General features: G+C 38.3%; 1 protein-coding gene across 1 annotated transcript in view; it reads left to right on the top strand.

Moving 5' to 3' along the window:
• The window catches only part of LOC103740750 (MORC family CW-type zinc finger protein 1), a 129,653-nt gene extending 104,383 nt beyond the window's left edge, over positions 1–25,270 (top strand). Inside the window, exons 10-14 of the mRNA XM_008841434.1 lie at positions 1,306–1,455; positions 9,004–9,091; positions 11,019–11,072; positions 21,401–21,595; positions 25,148–25,270. Coding sequence (XP_008839656.1) covers positions 1,306–1,455; positions 9,004–9,091; positions 11,019–11,072; positions 21,401–21,595; positions 25,148–25,270 — 610 coding nt within the window. The remainder of the gene's footprint in view (positions 1–1,305; positions 1,456–9,003; positions 9,092–11,018; positions 11,073–21,400; positions 21,596–25,147) is intronic.
• The last annotated feature ends 709 nt before the right edge of the window (positions 25,271–25,979 follow it).

Below are 25,979 nucleotides of genomic sequence, written 5' to 3'. Positions count from 1 at the left end.
GCATAGCACATTTTACCCTCCACTCCCAACACTAGAAAGAATTTACAATAACCTTAAAATGGATACTAAAAATCCTTAAGAAAAGTTTAGCATAAAAGGGGTTATAATTAATGAGCTTTCAGACATTGTGCAAGTTTTCTTTAATAGATGATTAAGAATTAGTTTATGTAATGCTCTTAATCTTAAAGCAGTTAGCTGGAGTAAGACAGTATCATTAATGCCAAGGAACTATAGATGCTCCATGTGATGTAAATGATTATCCAGCCTTAAAGGCCTTCCCAATACAAGTATGAGAAACTCCCCAGAGCTGAAATTTGAGGAAGTCTGCATGAAAGGATTTAAAAAATTTTTCTTGCTACTTGAAAGTAAAACTGCCTCATCGGACCTCCCTACCCATCCAACCTCTGTCCATCTTCCCTTCTCTTAGTTTACCACCTTGGGCATCTTGTACTGTTGAGTTTCCACCAAACCAAGAGCTTTCCTCCCTTATCACACTGCATTACTTTTATGCATCCTCACTCTTTTTTAAAAACTTGTATCAGATCACCTTAGTCTTGTGTGTGAAACCTTCCCGTGGTGGTACCTCCTCCACTTAAGGACGCTCAGTTTCCTCCTCAAGGCCGCAAACCACCATCTCTTCAACCACAACCCTTTCCCTCTGCTTCCTGTTTACTGGGTCCCAACTTCTTTTTCTCATTCTTCTTGCCAGCCCCGCCCCACTTTCTCCCCCAGGACATTACACATCCTTTGGAACACTTGTCCTTCAAATCCTCACTACATGTTTCTCTTACTACTTTGTTCCTTTGATGTTTTATTTCTGTGAATTTTTGCAAGTCTAAAATATAAGTTAAATCTTTTCTCACAAAGAAGAGATAAGTGGTAGATGATCACTGTTTTTAAGAATAAACTATCACCAGCCAGGTATGGTGGTGCACACCTATAATCCTAGCACTTTGGAAGTAGAAACTGGAAGATCAGAACTTCAAGGCTATCCACAGCTACCTAATGAGTTCAAGGCCAGCCTGGGCTACAGGAGACCTTGTCTCAAAAATCTCTAAATCAATAAAGATTTGTCATCAATTCTATTTCATTGTAGCTACCCCCAAACCTTGAAGCAATATATGCAAAGAAATGATAATTATTCTAAGAATATTTTTATATAACTAACTACATATGTGGAAACGTAAGTACTGCATTGTGATCTGTGTCTTTATTTGTTGTATATTAACATTTTGTTTGCTGCATGTAAATATTCTTGAGATTACTTGTACCTAATGTGGTTGTATTTGACACTATAAACCCCAGCTTGCCCAGTGTGGAAATGGAAGATTTAAGTCCAAGTTCTGGACACAAAGTCAATTCTGTGAGTGGTGATTGCCAAGTTCCCTCTTCACTGATGTCTTCTCAAAGTACATCCAGTGCAGAAACTGCCAGAAAACTGATGTCTAATTTAAGGTAAAAATAATTACTAATTTCTTCCACATGCTTTGTTGAACTTTCTAAATTCAGCAACAGACCCTGGTTTGTTTGTTTTTTCCTACTGATTGGAGAAGTTATTGAATAATAATGTTATTAAATAAAGTCAATAGAATGACTTTATGACCTTTACCCTGATCATATTCAGTTAGATATACCCAGACTAATAGTCCCTTGAAAGAGACTTGTAATCACTAAGTACCTAGTGGTATGTGGCCCAGCAGTATGATGGATGTACATTCATTACTTAATTCTTCCCTTGAATATAATAAAGAAGTCTTATTGAATTTGCTTGTTAATTTTTTTCTGCTCACAGATACTCATGACATTTCCATAACCATTTAAAAATCTATTTTTTGTAGTTTAGGTACTGAACTTACAGAAGGAAACTGAGTTTTGCTTTCTTGGTCAGTTGAATGTTAACATGTGTAGACAGGGTTACTTGAGAAACTTAGATATCTGAATCTCAACTCTTAAAAGGGAAGAGTCCACGAAGGAGTGAGGCCCAAGATTCAAAGAATTTGAATATAGGACAAGATTTTACAGTCAAGTCCACAGAAGACTGTTCAGGGGGCTGCTCTCGGGTAGCTGTCATAGGGGAGGCAGGGGTAAGAACAGGAGGCCCACTAACTTAATGGCCCCATTGATTTTTCTGGGTTCAAAGATCTATTGAGTGAGATGAGAAGCTTTGGGCCAGGGAGAACTTAAAACCTGCCCAACTTGAAGTGATATTCCCCTTACGACTTTTATTTTTCTTAGCAACTGACAGAATCCTTCTGAAGATGAATGTTCTCAAAGAGTAGAAGACAGGAGGAAGGGAGGAAAGGAGGGAGAGAAGGAAGAAATGAGGAAGGGAGAGAAGTGGGGGAAGAAAGACGGGGGAGCTTTTTCAAAGTCAAAGAGTAGAAGACAGGAGGAAGGGAGGAAAGGAGGGAGAGAAGGAAGAAATGAGGAAGGGAGAGAAGTGGGGGAAGAAAGACGGGGGAGCTTTTTCAAAGGCCCCAGGCTGTGTGATACAGATTCAGTTCTACAGCTGCTGGAGCTGTATGGAAGCCTCTGTGGCAGGATTGGGGTCTACAGGTCTATATTTCCTGAGCAGGCATGGAGACCCCACAAGGTATCCTTTAGGATTCATGTCTAACATCAGTCCTACCTCGGGAGATTGAAGACACTTGGTTCTAAGTAGTGGGACAAGTAGTTGATGGACCAATAAAACAAGAACACTATGCTTGCCATCATTAAATGTGCCTGAGGTGGCAAACATATAGTAAGTAATCTGTAAACAAGACAGAAATAGGACACATTCAACACTATATAGATATTCTAAGATGGTAAAAGGCTTCTAGTCCAGTGACTTGCGTGGATGGATGGATGTTAGTGTCATACTGCTGTGCGCTTCAGCAGAATGCTTGAAGAATGGGGTTCCCCAATAGTTTCTACCCTTCATCAGCATTTTTCCAGAAGACTATTTTAGCTCCTCAGCCTTAAAATTAGATGGCCATAAATTTACCTGGTTTATTTGCTTGTCATAACATTCAGGCATATCAATTGGTTACTAAGACTTGGTAGGATGCAATCAATTAAATATGTTTATATATGTGTGTATGCCTGTATATGTCTGAATAAATATGTCAATGTCATTTAACATGTGTGGATAGGATCTACAATCGTATTTGTTTCTTTATCTCATCTCACAGAGCAGCTGGAGACTTTGAAGTGTGGAGAATAATCCCTCTGTGAGGGTCACTTTGCACCTGACAACATCCTTCTCCCTTCTCACCCTGTCACATTAGGTTCAGTCTACTTCTGTTTAATTAATGCTAACTGGATAATTTAATTAAAAATGTAGGGTTTAATTTTTTTTGTCTATTCTCGTTTGATTGCAGGCAGTTTAGCACTTTCCTGTCTTATGCTAATTTTTAATATGTATTTATTTAATTTAAAAGAGCAACTTCTTTTAAAACTGACCAATTTTTCTACATGTTATCCAATATATTAGTATGTATTCAAAAAATACTTTTAACAAATGCAAAGGTGAGCTGGAGAGATGGCTCAGCAGTTAAGAGCACTTGCTGCTCTTGCAGAGGACCCACGTTCAGTTCCCATCTCCAGTGTTGGGTATTTCACAACCACCTATAACTCCAGCTTCAGGATATCTGACACCCTCTGCAGACACCTATACTCATACGTACACACACTCACACACAGACATAGACATATACACATAATTAAAAACAAAAGCAAATCTTAAAAACAATTTGAAGGGATTAATGTAAAAACAGTGAATACTATTACTTGTTATTTTCAAATAATGGAGTAGAAGGAATTGTTTTTTAAATAAATTAATAAATAAAATTAAGTAAGTTGAAACTGGAATCCAGGTGATTAAGCTTTTTTTGTTGTTTGTTTGTTTGTTTTAGTCTTTTTGAAACAGGGTCTCTCTGTAGCCCCAACTGTCCTGGCACTCACTATGTAGACCAGGCTGGCCTTGAACTCACAGAGATCCGCCTGCCTCTGCCTCCCAAGTTCTGGGATTAAAGGTGTGTGCCACCGTGCCCGGCCACAGATGAGTAAGTTTTTTTCTTTTTCTTTTTTTTTTTTTTTTTTTTTTATTTTTACTTTTTTTTTTTTTCTGTGTATGAGTATATTGCCCGCATGTATGTGAGTGCACCTGTGTCGTGCATTGTCATGGAGGTCAGAAGAGGGCTTCGGATTCCTGTAGAACTGGAGTTAAGGACGATTCATAGCTGCTGTGTTGGTGCTGGGACTCGAACCTGGGTCCTTTGCAAAGGAGTCAGAGCTGTTAACCATTGAGCCAATGGATACTCTTAAATATTAGACACAAATGTCAAGTTATTTTGAGTAAGAATACAAATGATAGTATTAGTATATATTTGGTCCATCTTTAGTATATACCAGTAACTATTCTAAGCAACCTGTTTTGCATAAGTTGATATATGCAGGAGGCTTATAAAACTAGATACTTTTACAGATGAGGAGACTAAAGCATGGAGAAGTGAAATAATTTATCCACTATTCTATAACATTTAGGTGATAAAACTGGGAATTTGACTCCTGGGCCCTCTGGTCTTACAGCCCTTGCTCTTAACTGCTAAACTCTAGTACTATGTTTGGCTTATTGGCATATATGTGAACTCGATAAGGTAGACTTCATGTATTTCATCCTCAGGAAAGCACAAGCATACTTTGTGTTTGAAAAATACTAAAATTATTTTTAAAAAGAAAGTTATTTTTTAAGATTGCTACCAATTGCCAAAGCAAAAGAAAAGGCCCCAAGATAAACAGGTATTTCAAAGCCATCACTGGATTTCTCGCTCTGTGAGGCAGAATTGAGCTGTGACCATTCCATATCAGTATTCACTGGATTGAAGAACAGACTTTTGGTCTCTTCTTCAGATTAAGAGACTTGCTGTCCTGCATCGCCAACACTAACTAATTTAGCTTAATGTGTTATTGTTTAAAAAGAACAACTGGATTCAGGTACCTTGAGGTACCCCTGCCTATATCTGTCATGTCTAGAAAAAGTACATCTTTGTTAATGCAGTTAGAGATCCTTCACATTTCCCCTTAGTGAGAACACTTACTCAGAATGTGATTATGGAGTAGAAGGGAGATGGTCTTCTCTGGAGTCTTCCAAAGCTTGGCCCTCACAGAGATGGTGCTGATGTATTTTGGTTCATGTAGCTGGACTTCATGGAAACTTCTGGAGTCTTCCATAGCTTGGCCCTCACTTAAAGAGATGGTACTGATGTATTTTGCTTCATGTAGCTGGACTCCATGGAAACTTCCAGTTCAGACTTGCATATATGGATATGAGCTGAGATTGGCATTATAGCCAAGGTCCTGGAAGCCAGTAGTAGCTCAGAAAGTGATCTTTAGGGTATTTCTTGAACTTCTGAGTAGACAGAGAATGTTAAACAAAGGTAAGTTTCTGATTTTATTATCAAATCTGAGTGTAAACTCATGAGTAAATGCTTCAGGAGAAGGGCTGTTCCTAGGTAGGACAAAGGCCCGTTGAATGGCAGCCTGTGTTTTAGGAGTCCCTGATGCACAGCATCTCCTTGATTCAGTGGCTATGAGTGAATGAACACTGGTTGATTCCTATAGTTTTTCCTTGCATGACTCCTGGCCTACCTCCTTTAGGGGCCTTTCACGAATTACATGATAATTATGTTTGTGATAAAGGAAACCTGAAGTTTTAAAAGTTGAGTGAGGTCTGAGATGATATACTCTTAGAACAAAAGAAAGCATTATTGTAGAATACTATAGAAGAAAGGGGCTCATGCCAATGACTAAAGGAAAGGGTTCTCAAGCATCTATGGTCAGATCTTACATGTATGAATTTTTGGTATCTTATAGTCTTTTTTTTTTTCTAGTGTCTCATATTTTTGTGTGTGAACTAATTTTGCAAAACAATGAGGTCTGCATGTGTGTGTGTGTGTGTGTTTAGAGACCGCTGGATAATTTGTCTTTCTCTCTAGTCAGTCTTGTGGGACAGAATCCCAAGGGCAGAGCTATTTAGCAAAAGCTCTATTTAGAAAAGCATAAGATGGAGTCCTGGAGGGAGGTCATGAAGGGAGGTCATAAAAGGTGGTACAGGGAATGGGCCCGATTGTGAGGGCATGCTCTTCACAAAAGGAAGCTTGAGAGGCTCAAAATAGGAATCCTTCTGTTGAAGAGTGTTCATAAAGCTTATATGAAATTATGCATACACAACCAGTATCTGTGACTGGCACATTTCTAGAAAGATTATGGATATCTCACCCAAGAGATTCAGATTATACTGCAAGGAACTGCATCGTTCTCCACCACATGGTGCAGGTGACCAGGAATATGTCCTTCACATATCCCACCCACTCACACCTGTCTGCCTTCTTCTCTAGCTTTGGAGTTCCCAGAATATGAGTTAGAGCCTCTCCTCTGTAGACACGTGCTTTGCTCCCATTCTCCTCTGAGCATTTATTGCCTTGTTTTGTAATAGCTGTCTTCCTAGTCTGTACCCCTCTCTAGGTTGAATCTCTGTAGTGTAAGTGGATTGGGGTCCTACCTAGGATACGAGGGCAGGCTCTGCAAAGCCCCAGAAAGCAAAAGCTGTGTGTAAGTGGGAGTTCAGGTAGTACATGGAAGTAATGAGATTTAGAAAAAACACGAAAATACAAAAGTCACCACGATTTCATAAAATCTTTACGTGAAATGTATTTAATTTAAAAATAGCATCCCATCCATCATCTCCCCTTTTATAGAAGTAATGGTGAATGTGTGTGACGTTCTTCAGAATGTGGACTTTGAAGAAGATGTCACAGGTGGAGAATGATTCGTAACTTTCTTTAACCCCACTTGCCCCTTTGATTCTCCTACTTCTCAGCAAATGCTACTGCTCATATGTTTGTCTGATAGAATATTCTTAAGTGATTGCTGATCTGTTTTGAATATAAACACAGAAGAATGTCTAGTCACCATAGAAAGGGTAGACATTCTGAAGCGGTTTCAAACCTCTGGTGGGGAAGAGGCTGGATCTTGGGACAGGGATGCTTTGTATAGAAAACTTTTTACCTCCCCTGCTCCATCGAACTGGTCATGAGGTTGAGCCATGCTTCCCTTTCCTGGGGACTCTACTTGTTTCTTTCTACACCATCTGATTTCTCCTCATTTCATCTCAAGCACCAGAAAGCTCACATTCATTCCACTCCCATTCATCTCCTTATCAGTCAGGCAAAAAATTCTGGTGCACTGTATCTGATGTTCCAGAAATGCTGAAACTTTTGAATTTAAGTCTCCTTGAAGCAATAAGTAAATGTAAATATAAACAATTTTCTTAGCATACCAATAATGTGAATGTTAAAAAGAAAGAGCTCTTTTGTCTTTGATATCATGTTAATAAAAATGGGAAATATTTTGTAAATTCTTTGCAAAGTAAACATGATGTTCTTGGAGCACATCAGAATGAAAACACTATAGACACTTTTAAGATGTGGTAGCTAAATTTCATATTCTACTAGGAATGAAGTATGTTATATAGACAATCCCAGAAAAATCTATCATACTTGTCTCAGCTTCCTAAGTGTTAAGATTACACACCTTTAATCCTAGCCTTCAGGAGGCAGAGGCAGGCAGATCTCTGTGAGATCAAGGTCAACCTGGTCTACATAGTGAGTTCCAGGCAGGCTGGGGCCAGGGAGAACCTATCAACTGATCAAATAAACAAACAAAAACGATTGCAGGCTTTGGGGGCTGGAGAGATGGCTCAGCTACTCTGGCAGAGAACTCAGGTTCAGTTCCCAACACCCACATGGCAGTTAACTACTGTCCATAACTCCAGTTCCAGGGGATCTGGTGCCCTCTTCTGATCTCTGTGGGCACTGCACAACACGGGTGTATTTACATACTGCTGGTAATATAATCATACATATAAAATAAATAAATAGATATTTTTTAAAAGATTGAAAGCTTGTGCCACCACACCAGGCCCATATATGAATTTTAAGGCTAATCCTGGAAGCTCTATTGAAAGGAATTGCTCTAGGGAATTGGGCTCCTTTGTTCTTATGGGGGAGATGAGTAGAGGTAGAGTCAGTAATTCTGTGGTCTGCCTGTTTACCTCCTGGAAGTTTTCAATGCTGAACTCTGTAGAAAAGATCAATCAGGCAGGTGCAGGTGCAGGTGTGGGCTTTCCTGGAATTTGGTTAGTTACATATTGTGCTCCTTTTCATATTCTCTCTCTCTCTCTCTCTCTCTCTCTCTCTCTCTTCCTCCCTCCCTTTCCCCCTCTTCTGGGTAGGTTTGTTATTGCTGTTTGGTGTGTGTGTGTGTGTGTGTGTGTGTGTGTGGCCTTTGTGCTTTTCGGTATGTGTGTCTGCAGTGTGTGAGCACATATGTGTGTGCAGATGCCTCTGGAGCATTGAGATTAAGGTGGGCCCAAACACCCACCCAGCATTTATGTGGCTGCTGGGAATGTGACTGCAGTGCTTATGCCTGTGAGGCCAGAGTTTGACCTCCTAAGCCATCGCCTCAGCCCCTTTTCTATTCTTTTTCCTTTCCTTCCCCTCTGTTCCCTCCCTTTTCTCCTTTTGTTTTCCTTTCTCCTTTCTCTTTCAATAAACGTCTTATTTTGAAATAACTAATACAATAAAAACATGCCATTCTAAGAAACAATACAGAAATAGAAGTGCACCTTTCGCTCAGTTTGTCTCAACTGTAATACCTTGCAAAACTGCAGAACAGAAGCACAATCAAGGTATCAGTGTTGACACAATCAAGACTCAGAACATTTCTATCACTAGGAGGCTCCCTCCAGTTGCCCTTTAATAACTATGCCCAAGTCCCTCACCCCAGTCTGTGTTTCCTGAAGGTCACTTGGATGTCAATGGCAAAAACAAAGTATTTGGTAGGAATGAATACCCATCTTTTCCAGGAAGTTTGGTACTGAAGAGACAAACCCAATTCTGACAGGCGAGGGCCACATCTCTTGTCCTGATATATTTGTTTCTGAAACTGTGCTTTCCTTAGGGAGATTCTTCTATACTTTGTTGCTGACTTTCAGCTATCATCAGAATTTAAGTGCACAGCTGTGGAAGATCTTATAGCAAGTCCTAAGGTAAGCTGACTCTCTGGGAACTCTGAATGAATGATGGAATAACTAATCTTCAGTGAAGAAAAGACTAGAGTTTTACTAGTAAGATGTAGAAGGGCTTTTAGTGGATAAAGGCGGAGATTCCATACCAGCTGGGTGACTCAGAGTTAAAGGTGCCTGAGAAATTATTGTGACCATGGCAAAATATGTGGAAAAGGTCTTACAGACTGAAAACAGTCTGTTGCAAAGACTTCCTTCTTTTCCACTAAACAGAGATTTTGGTTTTTAATTTTTTTTAAGATTTATTTATTTTTATTTTATGTATATTAGTGCTTGGCCTGCATGTATGTACGTACATCACATTCATGCCTGGTACCAGCAGAGGCCAGAAGAGGGTGTTGGATCCCCTGGAACTGGAGTTACAGATGGTTATCAGCTGTCATATGGGTGCAAGAACAGTCAGCATGGGTCCTCTGTAAGAACTGTCAATTCTCTTAACCACTGAGCCACGTCTCCAGTCCCCAGAGTTTCTGCTCTTTAGATATAGTTCATCAGCCTCTTGTAATGAAAGCCTGAGCTGAGGATTGCATAAGTCAGTCCCATTAGGTGCTCAGAGCACTACTCTTTTTAACATCACAAGAAACAATGAAGACATTGTATTTACCAAATCTCTTGCTGACAATGCCATGTATGATGGGAAGGAAAACTTTGGTCAGCTACCTACTGGGATACAGAGTGTGAAACTTGAATGGGCCCTGGTCCACTGCAGTGGAGAAGTTGCCATGGGTCTTAGTCCTGCAGACTGCAGTGATGCTGAGTGAGGAGTCCATGTTTCAGGCCAGTGGAGCCACTTCAGTGGAGGGAAGAGCCCACACAGGCAGGGGTGGAGGAGACCCCTCCTCTACCTCTATGTTGTGTTGATTATGGAATTGATGGATACACAAAAAAAGGTTCTCAGTGAAAAGAGCACACATTATTAATAGACCAGAGGTGCCCATGTGCCTCAGCTGATCCTGGGCGATGTCTCTTATTTCTTAATCTGTAACCATTGCCTTGGTCACTCCTTTACCTTTGCCCCTCATCTCAGCCTCTCTCATGGCTTCCACCCACATTTCTTAATTGAAGCTCTTCTTGTCAGGGTCGCCAGCCATCTCTGGGCTGGCAAATGCATAGTTTCTTTTCTCATTTGACATCCCAGGGGCCTTCAACCCAATTACCTGCTTCCTCCTGGAAGCACATTCTTTCATTGCCTCATGACCCCCACTTCACTTCCTCCCTCATCTTCTTTACAGTAGCTCCTTTTCACCTGCATTCTAAATGTTGCCATGGCTGAGGCCATGTTCCTGGTCCACATTGCCCTCTCTTCTACATGCCATTTCTAGGTGACACGATCTAATCTCTGACTTTTATACTCCCCATATGTCATTAACTTCAAGTTTATTTCTGTCTAAAATATCCAGACTTCAACTGCCTTCTTTGTTTTATTGTTGTTGTTTTGAGACAAGATCTCACTATGTAGTCCCAGCTGGCCTGGAACTCACTGTGTACGTCATCCAGGCTGGCCTCAATCTTATGAAGATCTGCCTGCCTCTACCCCCCAGTGTGGGATTAAACGCAAGCTTCACCAAGCCTGGCTCCAACTGCCTTCTTCGTATTTTGGATATTGATCATTTCATTTTCCTTCACCTTGTTTTTTTTTTATCTGTACATCTTTCAACAATGTTGTGTTTATTTATATAGGCTACCTTAATTATTTTTAAAAACTAAAGTCAGCTAGGTATAATTTAGTTAAGTAACTTAATTAACCCAGGCTTAGAAGAGCCACAGTGTCAGTGCTGGCCAATTCTAGGCTTCATGCTTTTTTATACTAGATACTTGAATGTTGTGACTCTGTTTCAGACATGTCACTATGTGAACTTATGCCCTTTTCTATTATCATTTATGGAAACAGCTGGAGGGAAGCCCAGAACAAATAAATGAAAAACTGAGAGCATGTTTGAACCAGGTAAGTTTCCTTTCAATGTCACCATTATAATCTAAAGTCTGATAACTCTGTTTTCTGGAGGGGAAATCATATACATTTTCAAATGTTAAGTTTGAAAGGAAATCAGATTTGCATTTAATTATAAAGACTTAGATTAACGTATAGTATATCAGATGTCATAAAGCAACATCCTTTGAATATTAAAATGCAAATGTTTCCACAACATAAAACTCAGGAAACACTGGAGTAGAACTTGATTTTGAACAAGAAATAGAAAATTCTTAGTCTTTAAGAGATACATTAAAAATCCTTGAATCTTCTGAATCCTTGAAACACTAGACTTAAAACAGAAATTATCTATTAAATTTTTAAATTATTTAAGACAATATCTCTCTGGGTTTTTTCTTGTTAGCTTCTAAGTAGTTTTTTTAAAAATCATTTTATGTGTATGACTGTTTTGTCTGCATATATGTAGGTGCACTACATTCATGCAATACTCACAGAGGCCAGAAGATGGCATTAGATCCTCCAGAACTGGAGCTCAGAACTGAGAGTTATTGGCCACCATGTGGGTGCTGAGAACCAAACCTGGGTCCTTGCGAGAGAATCCAGTGTTCTTAAATGCTGAGCCACCTGTACAGCTCCTCTCAGTAGCTTCTAATTATGAATTTATTTACATCATAAAAATCCATAAAAGTAGTTAATGCTAATAGAAGAAAGGAATGTAAAGATCCATTCACAATCCCAAACCTTCCAAGTTTACCAATATTAAATTTTTGTATTTTACTATAGCCTTCCTTTCTGTCTGAGTAAATTAAAAACACTAGTTGCCAAATAAATGCAGTATATCTGCTTTTTAAAGATTTTTCTGGGTGAGTAGGCAACAAAGAGTCCATGATATCCTTCACTTCTACTACAGAAAGAGCAAAAAAGTATATCACCTCAATTCCTTTATTTTACACTGGGAGACATGGACTCTAGTAGGTGAACTTGTTAGTGAACACAGAGAATTGAGCCAAGATAACCACAGAGGTTCCCACATTTATCATCAAGACATCTGTTGTGTGCCACATCAGCTTAGGACTTTGAGGGCACCGGGATAAATACTGAGACACTAGGTCTTTGTGAACACTCACCTCTTTCTCAGACATGTACACCAGCTCCATCACCAGCATCAACATTAGCTTCTCCTTCTTTTTCTCCAGCTTACCAGGTCATCTGGAAAACTGCCATAATATGCAAGTCTGTAATGACTCAGAAGGGCTGCCTTACCTCTTTTGTATATAATGATGTACATTTCAATACATCATTATTCTTGTTTTATTAATGAAAAAGATTGTGAATTCCCAACAGACATATGTATGACTAGGAAATTTTAGGATAAACTAGAACCTGAACAAGACTCCTTAACAAAGTCTGTGTGATAGTGTTAATTGCCAACTTGGCAAGATCTGGAATCACCTAGAAGAAAAGCCCCAGGCACACCTCTGAGGGGTGATTTAGCCTCTTGGGTGGCTATGAGGAGTTATGTAGATTATATTAGTTGAGGTGGGAAAACCTACCCTAAAGGTGGGCTGCACCATTCCCTGGGCTCCAATCCTACACTGCATTAAAAGGACAAAATTAGTTGAGCACCAGCACCGATCATGTTTCTTAACAGGTGGATGCAATGTGACCATCTGCCTCAAACTCCTGTCTCCAGGACTTCCTGCTATGATGGACTGTTCCCTTGAACTCTTAGCCAAAATAAACCCTGTCTTCCTTAAGCTGCATTTACCAGGCATTTAATCACAGCAATAGAAAAATAACTAAGACAGGCAGGATCACAAAATTCAAATTTTGAAACATGCTTAAAGTGAAAAACCCATGTTGGTGCCTAGGCTGCTGGTGTCTCTGAGTCCCTGGGAGACTGCAATAAGTATGTAGAAAATAGACTCACTTTCAGATGAGAAATAGGAGTTAGTTTTCCATTTCTCTTCAATTGAAAAAGTGAGTTTGTTTCTTTTTTTTCCTCAAGTATTTGTTGAAAGAGTAATAAGCATTTTTAGTTTGGAGCCTTTTTTTTAAGTTTTTTAAAAATAAATAATTTATTGAGAATTTCATACATGTGTATAAGGTGTTTTGATCAAACCCATGCCCACTCTATCCCCTCCAACTCCTCCCATATCTCCCCATCACTTTTTTCTGATAACTTCATGTACTCTTTCTTCTTCTTTGATTAATTTATCTATTTTTATGGGGCTTTGGCTACTGTAATATCCCCCCCTGCGAAGAGGTAAGAAAGCCTTGAATTGTGAATAGATACGAAGGAGAAGCAAAGGCAAGAGTAATTAGCATTACAAGTTCTAGACAGAGAACTAGAAAAAAGTCAGACAGGACAATTTTCAAATGTTCATATGAAAGTCCACTGGAGTTTCTTGACAAGGGCTCCCAAAAGCGTCCCTCTATTGGGTTCCTCCTCATTTTTCTTTTATCTTGCAAGGCTGGACTCTGGAGTGATGGGTTCAGGATTTGTTTTCAGGTATTTCAATAGCTGTTGGAGTGGCTAGAATCAGTGTCAGTTCCCTCTCAACGGCTTCTAGATAGGGGGATAAAACAAATTTATCCATCATTTTAGAAAAATAGCTTGTTGTCTCCCTTAGCTATGGGTGGGAACTACAGTATTAGAGACCAAGATTTGAAATCTTACATCTAAGCAGCACTTTCTGGTTAGGAACAAATTCATCAATGAGAAATAATTCTGTAAATAACTTCTTATATAGACTTAAGCCTAATGTCTTAGAAGTGTAATCCCTTGAACTCTTAAAGAAATATACTGATGACTTTACTCTTTGGTTATACTTTCCTTTTGGGTGTTTAAGACCATACAGTTGACCCAAATAAATCAATTTATTTTTACACTTAAGGCCATTTGAGGATCTGTTCTGAGGGGTCACATGGGTTTGGGAGGAGCTCCTGGCTCCTTTCTTTTACCAGTTCCATCTATGTGAAGATAGGTCAAAGATCCTGCTCAACCATGTCTGGCTTCACTTGGAAGCATGAATGAGATGTTTCCTCTGAGTTGACTCTCCTCTTTGTAGACTTGATACTGGTTCAAGTTCATCTCGTGGGGTATCCATATCCTCCCTGAACAAGAGGATAGGTGACTCACCACAGTTACAGGATATTTGGAGAGATGTTCCATAGTCCCCTGGAACTTAGTCGACCTTGGAGGGCAAGGGGCAAAAACTGTTCTTTAAGTTCCTCTGACCACATTAGTATAAGCCTCGAAGTATGGCTCTTAAACATCCAATAAGGTTAGTTTCACCAGTCTGGTACTTTTAATTATCATGTGCTTTGTAGATAAGGTTTGCATAAAAAAACACATATTCTCAGATAAACCTTGATTACTATATACTTAGTTCCTTAAACTAGTTGACTATACTATGATCATAGAAATTTTAAGATTATGTGTATATTATTTTTGCCTCATGCTTTTTATATCATAACAAACCTACACAGACCTTAATCACTTGCTTAGGCTTTCTTACTTTTTTCTATTTTAGAAAATATCCAGTTTGGAGACTTTCTTGTCAACACTTCTTACCTAGAATATATAATAAAGTTTGCCTTCAGTAAACTTTTTGACCCTATTTTAGCACTAATATTTTAACAAACTAATAAAAAGATACAGTTGATCCAGGCATAAAAATTCCCATTTCTATGTCTCTTCCTTTAGACCTCACAGTTCAGGGAGGCAGGAACTACTATCTTCAGTTTAGTAGTGAGGAAATATGGATTTAGAAAGATAATACTTCACTTCATGCTACAGCTACAGGATTTGATACTTAACCCACATTTGCCTTACTTCAAAGCTCTTCTCATACCCCTTTCATCTTATGCTGACTTACACATATTACTTCCAGTATATATATATTGAAAATTCTCAGCCTGTTGGTTTGGAATAATTGCTTTGAATTTAACAGAAATCTTGACATTACACCATTAGACATGTATGATGGAAATGCTAGCAGTGAAATCCTCACATGTGAACTGTGTGTCTGGTAGGCATGTTTGTCTAGTGTATTCCACTGGGGACTGATTATCCCAAATGAGTGTGTGACTCTTTTTTGGCTATGCACCTAAAGGACTCTAAGTCCACAGAGATACTTGCCACATCCATGTTTATTGCTACACTATTCACGATATCCAAAAAATGACACCAGATTAGATGTTAATCAACAAATGAATGAATAAACAAAATATGGCATATATACTCAATGAAATTTTATGCAGTCCTAAAGAAAAATGAAGTAACACTTTCAGGAAAATGGATGGAACTGGAAATCATTACATTAATAAAAATAAGTCAGATTCAGAAAAACAAATACTTCATTTTTTATATGTGAAACCTGGCATATATATATATAAAATATATAAAGTATATATAATATATATATGTATAAAATATATATATGCACACACGTGAGTGTATGTGTGTGAATGTGTATGTAGGTCAAATATATGTGTGTTTTATATGTGTGTGCAGGTCATGAAACTAAAAAGGAGATTATGAGAGAGAGGAAGAGATTTTAAGGGAGATGGAAAATAGAGAGAGAGCAATGGATTACATGTGATAAGAAAGCAGAAGACATTGCTTGTCACTTGAATCTTATAGCCATCATACATCTCTGGTATAAGCAATATTTTTAAGTGTATAAACCATCTATATTTTCAAGATGTAATTTTATATTTCTGCATTTTAAGAACAGTTTGGCCATAATTCTAGATGTATGCTTCTAATTCATGTACATGCACATGTGACTTTTGTGAGCAGAAATTTGTGTGTATAATTTGTGTTTACTTGTAACTCTCTGGTTATATACTGCTTATATCTGTGGATTCAAATTACTGTAGTGAATACCAATTAAAAAAATCCCTAGGCCACATTAAAAAAGACAGAAAGCAGAAGAGAGAACTAAAGAGGGAAGGAAGAGAACTAGCACCAGAGGGGAAAGCAGGGAGGGGAAAGAATGAAAACCAGGTATGTAACACACGTATGAAGATGCCATGAAAGAAACCTATTATTTTGTAATGCTAATCTAAAAAGAATTAGGATAAAAGATAGAAACTAAGTGAGAATGTGAGACAGTTGGCCTGAAGGTCAATGTCTGAGTCTTCTCAGAGCCCTTCATCTATTGCTTAGGGGACTGTGGTTTAAAAACTTGCACTATAAAGCTTGGAAATCTGCTAAGAATTAGACCACAGTGCACCTCACTTTATCCAAGTTTATGCATGACTTTTCATATATGTTTCTAAATATTATTTATCCAGTATCTACATTACCAGAGATTAAGCCAGCTTGTTGGGTCTTTGAACCCAGAGTGAACATAGGTGTTTATTCAGGGTGAGGTGTTAGCAGATGATGAGTAAAAATTCCTTGATATTCACAGCAAGTGGGTGTCAAGGATTCACAGCAAAATACACGGTGAAGAGATTAGACACTCTGGTCGAATCTGAGACACAGAATAATTGGAACTGTGACTTCATGAGCAATGAAACTGCTTGGTCTTAAGGACTTTTTAAAAGATTGGTAGCTTTAGATGAATAGTTATAAAAATATACAAATACAGCAGCAGGGATATCAGAGTATAAGGGCCCTAGTGGGGGGAGGGAGGCTATGGGAGGGTGCTATCTGGGAAGTGGGTGTAAAAAAATATTTAATTTTCAAAAATAGTGGAGTGTTGCAAATAAATACAGTACTAAGAAACAGAACAAATTCTAAATTAAGATGAAATTGGTGGTAAGAAGCAAAGTAAATTATTTCTCATGAATAGTTACACAGAAAAATTTCAATAATGGCATTTACTAAGCAATTCATCTTTGTGCAGGGGTATGCTGCTTTCTAACTGGAGCAGTGGTGTCTGTGTTAAAAGGGAAGATTTTGAATAGTTTCAGTAGTCATGTCTATGAGGATAAGAATTTGAATGTTCTTTTTAAAAAATTATTTCCAAATTAAATGAGTAGTGTCCACATATGGTTTCATATCATATGGGCTGTTAACTGACTCAGAAATCTGAATTTTAAATTATGTTTTTCATTGTTTGAATATTCCTATGGGCTGTAGTTCTTTATAAGTACTACTAAATTTAGTGTTTTATTCTTTAAACAAAAATTTCAGCTATTCAAATAATAGTGTAAAGATTGTTACAAGTATGTTTAAAATAACCACAGACATGAAATTTCTGAGACTTCCTGAGAATACTGATTTATTGTCCCTGAATCTCCAGGAGCAACACGCCAGAAATTTAAAAATACTAAGAAACTTGCTTCTTTTCACTGTTTGCTATAATTCTTTTTTTTTTTTTTTTTGGCTATAATTCTAAATGTACCACTGTTGCTGAATAAACAAATTTGTTTTAAAATAAAAAATTAAAAATTAAAAAATATACAAATAATTTCTTGGAATCTATATAGAAGACAAAGCATGTGATTTGCTTTAGGGTATATATTCTGTACATGTCATCTCATTCTGATGACATGAGTGATTTTCATAACTGCTGTCAGAGTAGTTCATGAAAACATTGGGGGCCTGGCATTGTCTGACCTGACCATCATTTGTTCTTTCCTTTCACAAGCCACCTGCTCCATGCAAAGCAAATATCCCAGCATTGTTCCAACCTGAGAACTACCTCTGAGCCCTTCCCCATCCTGTACTCCAGAATACTCTCATCCACTCTGCCAGTCCACAGTGGGTCCCCTGAAGACCCTACACAGACCTTGTTCGATGTAATCTTCTACACGAAGCCTTCCTCAGTCTCTCTGTATGCTATCAGTCTTCAATTCTCTGTGTTTTGAGAGAACCTCAAAATTATTTTCTCACTATTATTTCTACCTAATTATATTACTTCCTTGGGTTTTGCTTTCTCCTCCTCAACTAGATTATAGTCCTAGAAGGCAGTAATCAAATCCTCTCAAGTTCTGTTCTAGTGACATTTAGTAACTTTGAATGCATTTTGACCTTAATATTTTTTGCAGAATCTAAGGAGATTGATTAGTCCTGTCTACAGAAACAGTTATAGCTTGTGTGCCACTCAATCTACGGACTGTATAGTCCTTCTGTATTTTGCAGGATTCCAGAGCTGCAGAACTGCTAAGAGCTGGACTTTCTAAATTCAAGGCAGAAAACTGAAACTTCAATTGAATATTTTTTCTTTCAAATCCTAATTCTGTTCTGAATTAATGGAGTTTGGGAACAATTCCATTTATGATCTACAACAAATACTTCTAGAGGAGTGAGTTAACCAGGAGAGCCAAGCCTTCCCAATATGTTACAGTTTAACTCTCTCATCTCCTTAATTAAAGTGTTTATACAACTAGGTACCTTTTACATGGAGCTTCAAAAGTTGTCAAAATTATTAACTTAAATAGATACTTCCTGGAGAAATCAGTAAGAGAAAAACAGAAGAATAAATTGTGGAACTGGGTTGTAGTGTTTGAAGGGAATACAGTTTGCCTGAGTATAAAAGTGTGAACTCACAAAGGCTGGCTTAGCTTGCTATTGCTGTGATAAGACACTGACCGAAACCAGCTTGGGGAGAAAAGGGTTTATTTGGCTTCTACATCTTAATCACAGCTCATCATTGAAGGAAGTCAAAGCAGAACCTTGGGGCAGGAATCTGGAGGCAGGCACTGAAGCACAAGCCATGGAGGAACTCTGCTTACTGGCTTGCTCCACTTGCCCATACTCTGCTTTCTTATACAACCCAGGATCACCTGCCCAGGGGTGGCACCACCCACAGTGGGTTCATATTTCACCAGTTACCTTCAGTCCTTTTGTTTTCAGAGTTCTACATTCTTTAGCTTTTGCCATCCTGCATGGCACTGAGGCTGGGCATTTCTAGATCACTCAACAATTAAGAAAATGCCTCATAGACATGCCCACAGGCCAATCTGAAATTCCCCAATGGAGGTTCCCTCCTCTCAAGTGTTGTCAAGTTGACAACTGAAGCTATTCACAGTATTTCATTATGTATAATATGTAGTAATTCACAATATTTCATTAAGTATAATATATAACACGTTGGGTATTTAATATATATTAGTATGTATATTAATGTATTTCATAGTAGTTAGAACAGATTTTAAATGTACTCACTATAAAGAGAGGATGAACATCTAAGATAATAGATATACTGTTAATTACCCAAAATTATATTTACTCAATAGATACATGAATCTAAACTTAAAGACAGAAAAGTAGATTTCCTACAAGATATCCAAATACAACCTGGCAAGGGTGGGAGGGGAGACTGCCCTGTATGTCTGAAGCTTCCTCATGCCACTGGAGCTCTGGATCTCTCCCCCCTCCCCATTCCAGCCCCGTTTAGTGGTCCATGCCAGACCTTGGAAATGTGGAGTTGAACAATATCAAAACAACTTTGAAATATTTATTTATTTTATTTGATGTGTATGTGTGAGTGCCTGCATGTATGTATGTGTATGATGTGCATGCCTGGTGCCCTGAAAGGATTACAGACAGTTGTGAGCTGCTATATGGGTGCTGAGAACCATAAACCTGGGTCTCTACAAGAACAGCAAGTGTTCTTAACCAATGGGCCATCTCTCCAGCCCCCAACAGCCAGTTTTTTAAAAACATGTAGATTGTATGGAGAGACAGATAAACACAAATATAATGTAGAGTCCTACAAGGACAGATAACAATATAAATAAGTAAATAAATATGACCCAGTAGGCCATCAAACCATTGTTCAGGGCCATTCACAGTGAAAAAGAAGATGATATTTCAACACAGACCTAAGGCAAGTTGCTGTGTGTACATCTGGGGTGGAACTTGTTAGACTGAGAACACAGAAAGAGCAAAGGGAGTGAGGTAGGTGTGAGCTTGGAATATGCATGGAAGAATGAAGCCTGGAATTCAGAAAAGAAGGTAGGAGTTAGGCAAAGTCAGGTTAAAACTTTAATTCTTGCTGTATCACATGCGCTTCCAGAAGTTTAAACTTCTGAAAAATATAAGATTTGTTTGCAGAACTGTTAATAGACATCTAGGTTGATTTCATTTCCTTGTTGTGGTGAAACAAATGCCTCCTCTCCACTACAACACCTGAGTCCAGCGGTGGCACAGTACCCTTCCTCACAGAAGATAGAATCTGTATAGTTGCAATATCTCTTGCTAGAAGGTGTTCGAGGACAAAGAGTACCTTATACATCTTTGTATCAGTAATAATTAACTGTGATGCCTTTACTTGGGAAGAGTAAATGTTTATTAAACAAAGCTATAGACATGTAAATTTGATTTGTTTGTTTAAACATTTTATAGAAAGAAGAGAAGCTTATGAGAGTAATGTGACTAACAGATGTAGACAGCATGGGGGAAATCCACATACTTTAGCGACTATGAACTAGGGTGCTGAAGGGAAGAGTGTAGGCCTAGGCGATGAATGAGGCTACCTTACAGTTTTCCTGGGAAATCAGCCACATTAGAACACAGAAACTCCTTACAATAGAAATTCTTACATGTTTATCAAAAGCAGATTTGCCCAGTATCTCTTTTCTCATAATTCCCACTGGCCCTCTTAAAATGCCAATACAAGTAAACTATACCATTCTCAGATGGAAGCATGTGGCTTCTTCATTGCTTCTTTCCATTTAATGGAGCCTTCGGGAGCAACATACCATCTTGGAAAACAACCCAGACACTAGATCCTTGGCATGTTTGGGGGCCCTTTCCACACACTACATCAGAATCTTTATTATGAAGAGCAAGGGAGCAGAATTCTTATTCTGCCACCTCTGTGCTTTATCTACGGTACAGACTTGAGTTATAATGCTGCATCACCTTCTAGACAGTCCAAGGGACTGGCCCTTTGCCAGTGGCTAGGAACGGTGTCCGGAATGGCTTTATATTACTGGTGGGAGAACAAACTCCACCTTCAGCGACTCCTCTTCATTCCAAAGCAAAGGTGATCAAACTTACCATGGTGTGCCTCTCTACTCCTTCTGTGATAACTACTAGAATATGGTAAGTTTTTCTTCTTTTTCCACTCCACCAGAGACAGTGAGTTCAAGTATCATACTAATACTTGGTACACATGTACTGAGTTGGAGTGTGAAATTGCCTTGTAATATTAGGGGAAATAATAATGTTTTAAAAGCATATTAAGGCAGGCATGGTGGCACACGCCTTTAATCCCAGCACTTGGAGGCAGAGGCAGGCGGATCTCTGTGAGTTCAAGGCCAGCCTGGTCTACATAGGGAGTTCCAGGACAGCTGGGTCTACAGGGAGACCCTTTCTCAAAAAGACCAAAAAAAAAGCATATTAAGACGTTTTTCAAAAAATATATTTCCAGATCCAGAATGTTTACATGATCCAATATGAGAAAAGGCTGAAGAGGAAAATTCAGGCCATTATCTATGAGGCAAATAGAAGAGGAATACTTAATGAAGTCTTTCAGGGACAGTGTGAACAAAAGAAAAAAGTGGCCGAGGATAAACTGAATAGCCTTCGCACAAAGCTGGTGTTGTTGTTGCAGAAACTTCGGCTGGTGAGTGATGGAATTGTATGTGAATAGTGGGAATATTTTTGAGAAACACTGTGGAGAAGGCCCTGAAGAGAGGAATCAGGCAGAGTCATGATCTTTTCTCATTTCTCTCTTCAGAAGGGAATGGATGTTTCAAAGCAGGTGCCTGCAGCCAGGCTATCTGATTCCCTTACAGGAAGCAGGGAAAAGTTGGTGGCATAATGTATGGCCGCTTTCCTGATTAAGCTTCAGGTGTCAGTTTACACACCTGGGAAGATGGAACCTCAATTGAGGTATTTCCTCCATTGAACTGGACTGTGGTCATGTCTGTGAGGCATTTTATTGATTGTTGAGTGATGTGGGATGACCCAGCCCACCATGAGTGCTATCATCCCTGAGCAGGCAGTCCTAGGTTGTATAAAGAAAGCAGGCTGAGCACAGGCCAGAGGAGCAAGTTAGTAAGCAGCATTCCTCCATGGTCTGTGCTTCAGTTACTGTCTCCAGGGTCCTTCCCTGACTCCCTTACATGATGAACTGTGATTGGGACATGTAACCTAAATAAACCCTTTCCTCCCCAAGTTTGTATTTTATCACAGCAATAGAAAAGTAGCTAGGATAGCCGACATTACTCCATTTGATATAAATTCACTTCCCCAAGTGAGAAATTTCACTTGGAAGTTTGTGAAATCTGTTAGCTAGAGATTCAGAGGCAATGCCCTCAGTACAGTGCCTGTCAGTATCTGTGAGAGGACAAGACATGATGCAGGTATTGTGGCCTGAGCAGCAGTCTGGCCTAGATTCTAACCTTACGAAATCATAGGTAAATTTAACTTTGATGGCATGTATTAAAACATTTAAAATTAGTCTGTACTTTGTTCTCCTAAGAAACACCAGAATCCTTGCTTGTGCTGTTAGTAGATGGTTATCTTAATTTCTTTTCCAGTTGCTCTGATAAAATGCTCTCACAAAATCAACGTAAGGGAGAAGGGTTTATTTCGGTCTGCAGTTCAAGGATACACCCCATCATGGAAATCAAGGAGTTTGAAGCAGCTAATCACATTGCATCCAGTCAAGAAGCAGAGAGCAATGTCACTGCTCAGCATCTCTCGCCACTTAAACACAGTCCAGGATCCAAGCTAGGGAATGACACCACCTAAGTGTGAGGGTCTTCCCATCTCACTTAACACAGTCAAATAATCCTCCACAGGCTTACCCAGAGGCCTGTCTCCCAGATGATTCTAGATTCTGTCAAGTTGACAACACTAAGGATGACAGTTATGAACTTCAGCTTCCCCTCAATGCCATGTGCCTACTAGGAAAAATTCCAACTTTTTAAGAAAGTGAGACACTGTAATTCAGTTTTGTCTTCATACATAAATAAAGATAAATCATCCTAATATTAGAGGAGAGGTTAGAAAGTCAGGAAATATCATGTAAATATGAATTCCTGTCAATTATGTTTGTGTATTTTAATGTATAAAGAAATGAGCTCCATTAATAGATTGAACTAATTAAGATTGGACTATCTTCTTTTTTAATGGCTTATCTTCACTGTTCATAGTGATGGGCTTCATAGACATTTTCTTCCAAGTGTGTCACATATTTTGGTCACATCCTTCCACTCCTATAAATGGTCTTTTTTTCCAGATAGCACATAGAAATGTTGGATATAGCAAAAACTAAATTAGACTACTTAAGACTGAAAAAGCTTTCTGTGGATTTCAGAAGTAAATAGAGAAATCCAAACCAAAACAGTAAGGAGTATATGATATTTTGACCTTAGCTAGAGAACATCAGATAGGAATTTTGTGGACTGTACAGTGTAAGATGGCAGGAAATGACCCTATAGAAAACCTCGAGATCTGAGATGGGTTTGTCCTTGCATGGACTGGGAGATAAGCCAGCTCACTATACATCACTACAGACTGTGCTGAACACATTTGAGTCCAGGCTGCATGGGCTTCTGTCTACACTGAGGACATCCCAAGATGGGAGTTATTTTCCCTTTAAATATATGTATATCTTGATTTATCAGGAATCTTTTATTAAATACAAAATGAGATGCAGAAAACATTTCTGCTCAATTTTTAATATACTGCCAAAAGAGAAATCCCTCTTATATTTGGTGATCAAGGCAACAGTTAAAATGTTGCATTATTAAAGTGCACAAAGAACACTAATGCTAAATGTTTCCATATTGGAATTGTATCTGTGCTTCTACCAGTAGCAGCACTGCAGCTGATTCTTGAAGCAGTAATAATTGCTTGGATTGTGTGATGTAAGTGGAACTCCTTTTGGTTCTTGTGACTATGAATGTTTATACATGTAAAGGTTTTGTTACATTAAATAATCTGGTAAGAAACTTGGTGTATGGTAGAATCAGTGAGGATTTTTGTTTCAATTTCAAGAAACTACCAAGATGAGTGAAATTCTGCACCATAGAAATTGAATACCAATTTCTATCATAAAAATTGTTTAAAATATTGATTCTATGAAGCACTATTCATAATAGCTAAGGTAAGGTAAGGTATGGCGTCCATCTACAAAGGAATAAAGAAATGTGGTTTATGTAGATGATAGAATTTTTTTGCCATAAAGACCAACAAAATTCTGTCATTTGCAAGAAAATGGATGCAACTGGAGATCATCTTAGTTAGAGACTTGTTAGAAAGACAAATGTTATATTTTCTCTCATTGTATTTTCATGTATATTTATATACATGAAAACATTTCTTTATATGACATGTGTAGAAGTGATGCTGCCTAGGGGAACAAAGGGGACTCTTGGAGGGGGTTAGAATGGAGAGGTGGACCCATGGAAGGGGAAGTCCTTCAAACTACATTATATCCTTATGTAATCAAGGACTGTGTACATATATATATGATGAAAAGTTCAAAAAAGTATATTGATTCTCATAACAGAAAGGAAAATAATAGGTAGGAGAAAAAGAAAAGAATAATAATTCCCTAAATTAAAAGCACAGTTTACTTTGTATGCCAAACCCTTGTATTTCCCCAGAGTAGCCAGAGTAAACACATTAATTTAATTTTCCTTATTCAGAAAGTTTAGTAGAAACCTGAAGGACTTTAGTCACCAGCATCTGAAACTTTTTACTTAGTATCAGGGGCCAGTATAACTCAAAGGGCCCTGCCCCAGACACATAACTGTCATTCCCTCATTCGAAATTCCCATTTTTATTTTTTCTGATTGCCAGAGCAGTGGCGGTAGAGTAGAACAGAGGACCAAGGTGAGGGTCTGCAAAAGAACAGAGCAGGGCAGAGAGTAATAGTCAAGGCATTAGACTATACCTAATAGGCCGAGACCTGCGTGTGTCAGGACTCAAGAGTTATTATATTTGGTGGTCTGGGTAAATACCATCACCATGCAAGCCCATCTGGGGCAGTATAGCCACAGCCATAAAGGTGGGAGCCCTGGTAAGGACCAGCAAACCTAAGGTAGAAATGGCTCTGCTAATCCACATTTAATGTAGCCAAAAAAAGGGAAGGGGGACTAGAATGGCAGTGCAGTAGGCTGAAGCTTCTTCACCTGGAGTGACTGTGGCTTCTCTCTTCCAGGACTGTCCAGTGGGAGATCTGGAGCAGACTGATGCTTACTTAGAAACTTTGCTAAAAGAAGATAATCTCCAGACCACTTTAAATGGAAAGGCTCTAAACACAAGTCATGCTCTCCCTTTGTAGTACAATGAAAGAATGTCTCAAATTAAAAGTCAGAAAAATTTAAATGCTAATAAGAAAATTTGCTAACAAATGTTTCTTTTTATTGTTATTGTAAAATTTAGCCTGATTAGAAATGTGTTCAACTTTGTAAAAAAATAAAACCTTAAATGCTCATTCACAGAACTGCATAATTTTAGTTTGTGAGATACGCATAGTAAAAAATTTGGAACTTGTGAAATGGGATATAGCGAGAAGTCATCATCTGATTTGTGTCTTTAGCCACTTAATTATTCTTCCAAAGATGCACACTCTTGTCAGTTTTTTTTTATTGAAGTCCTATATGGGTATGCTTTGTCAAATATTTGTGACTCAGTCACCAATTAGTGTATATAAAACCATACCAATAATTACACAGTTGAAAATACATATGTAATACTATCCAAAAGATGTTGTTACTTTTTCCACTCAAAATACCTTCACATATCAAAATATATCATATATATTATGTTTTTACTGATATAATATATATGTACTGATATAATAAGTTACTCTCCTCTTTAATGACTCATTATTCCATTTTAAAGCCATACCAAATGTATTTAACCATCCCCTATCAGTGGACATTTATGTTTGTTATTTTTGATTTTGTGGTTTGCCCATTGGATTTGTACACACATAGTAGTAAATAGCCTATAAATGTCACTTTCACATATGTAATGTCAAATCTCAG

Source organism: Nannospalax galili, unplaced genomic scaffold, assembly GCF_000622305.1.
Source record: "Nannospalax galili isolate Female #2095 unplaced genomic scaffold, S.galili_v1.0 scaffold261, whole genome shotgun sequence".
NCBI classification, from domain to species: Eukaryota; Metazoa; Chordata; class Mammalia; order Rodentia; family Spalacidae; genus Nannospalax; species Nannospalax galili.
The sequence above is the reverse complement of the archived record's forward strand: the minus strand, read 5'-3'. Positions and strand labels throughout refer to the sequence as shown.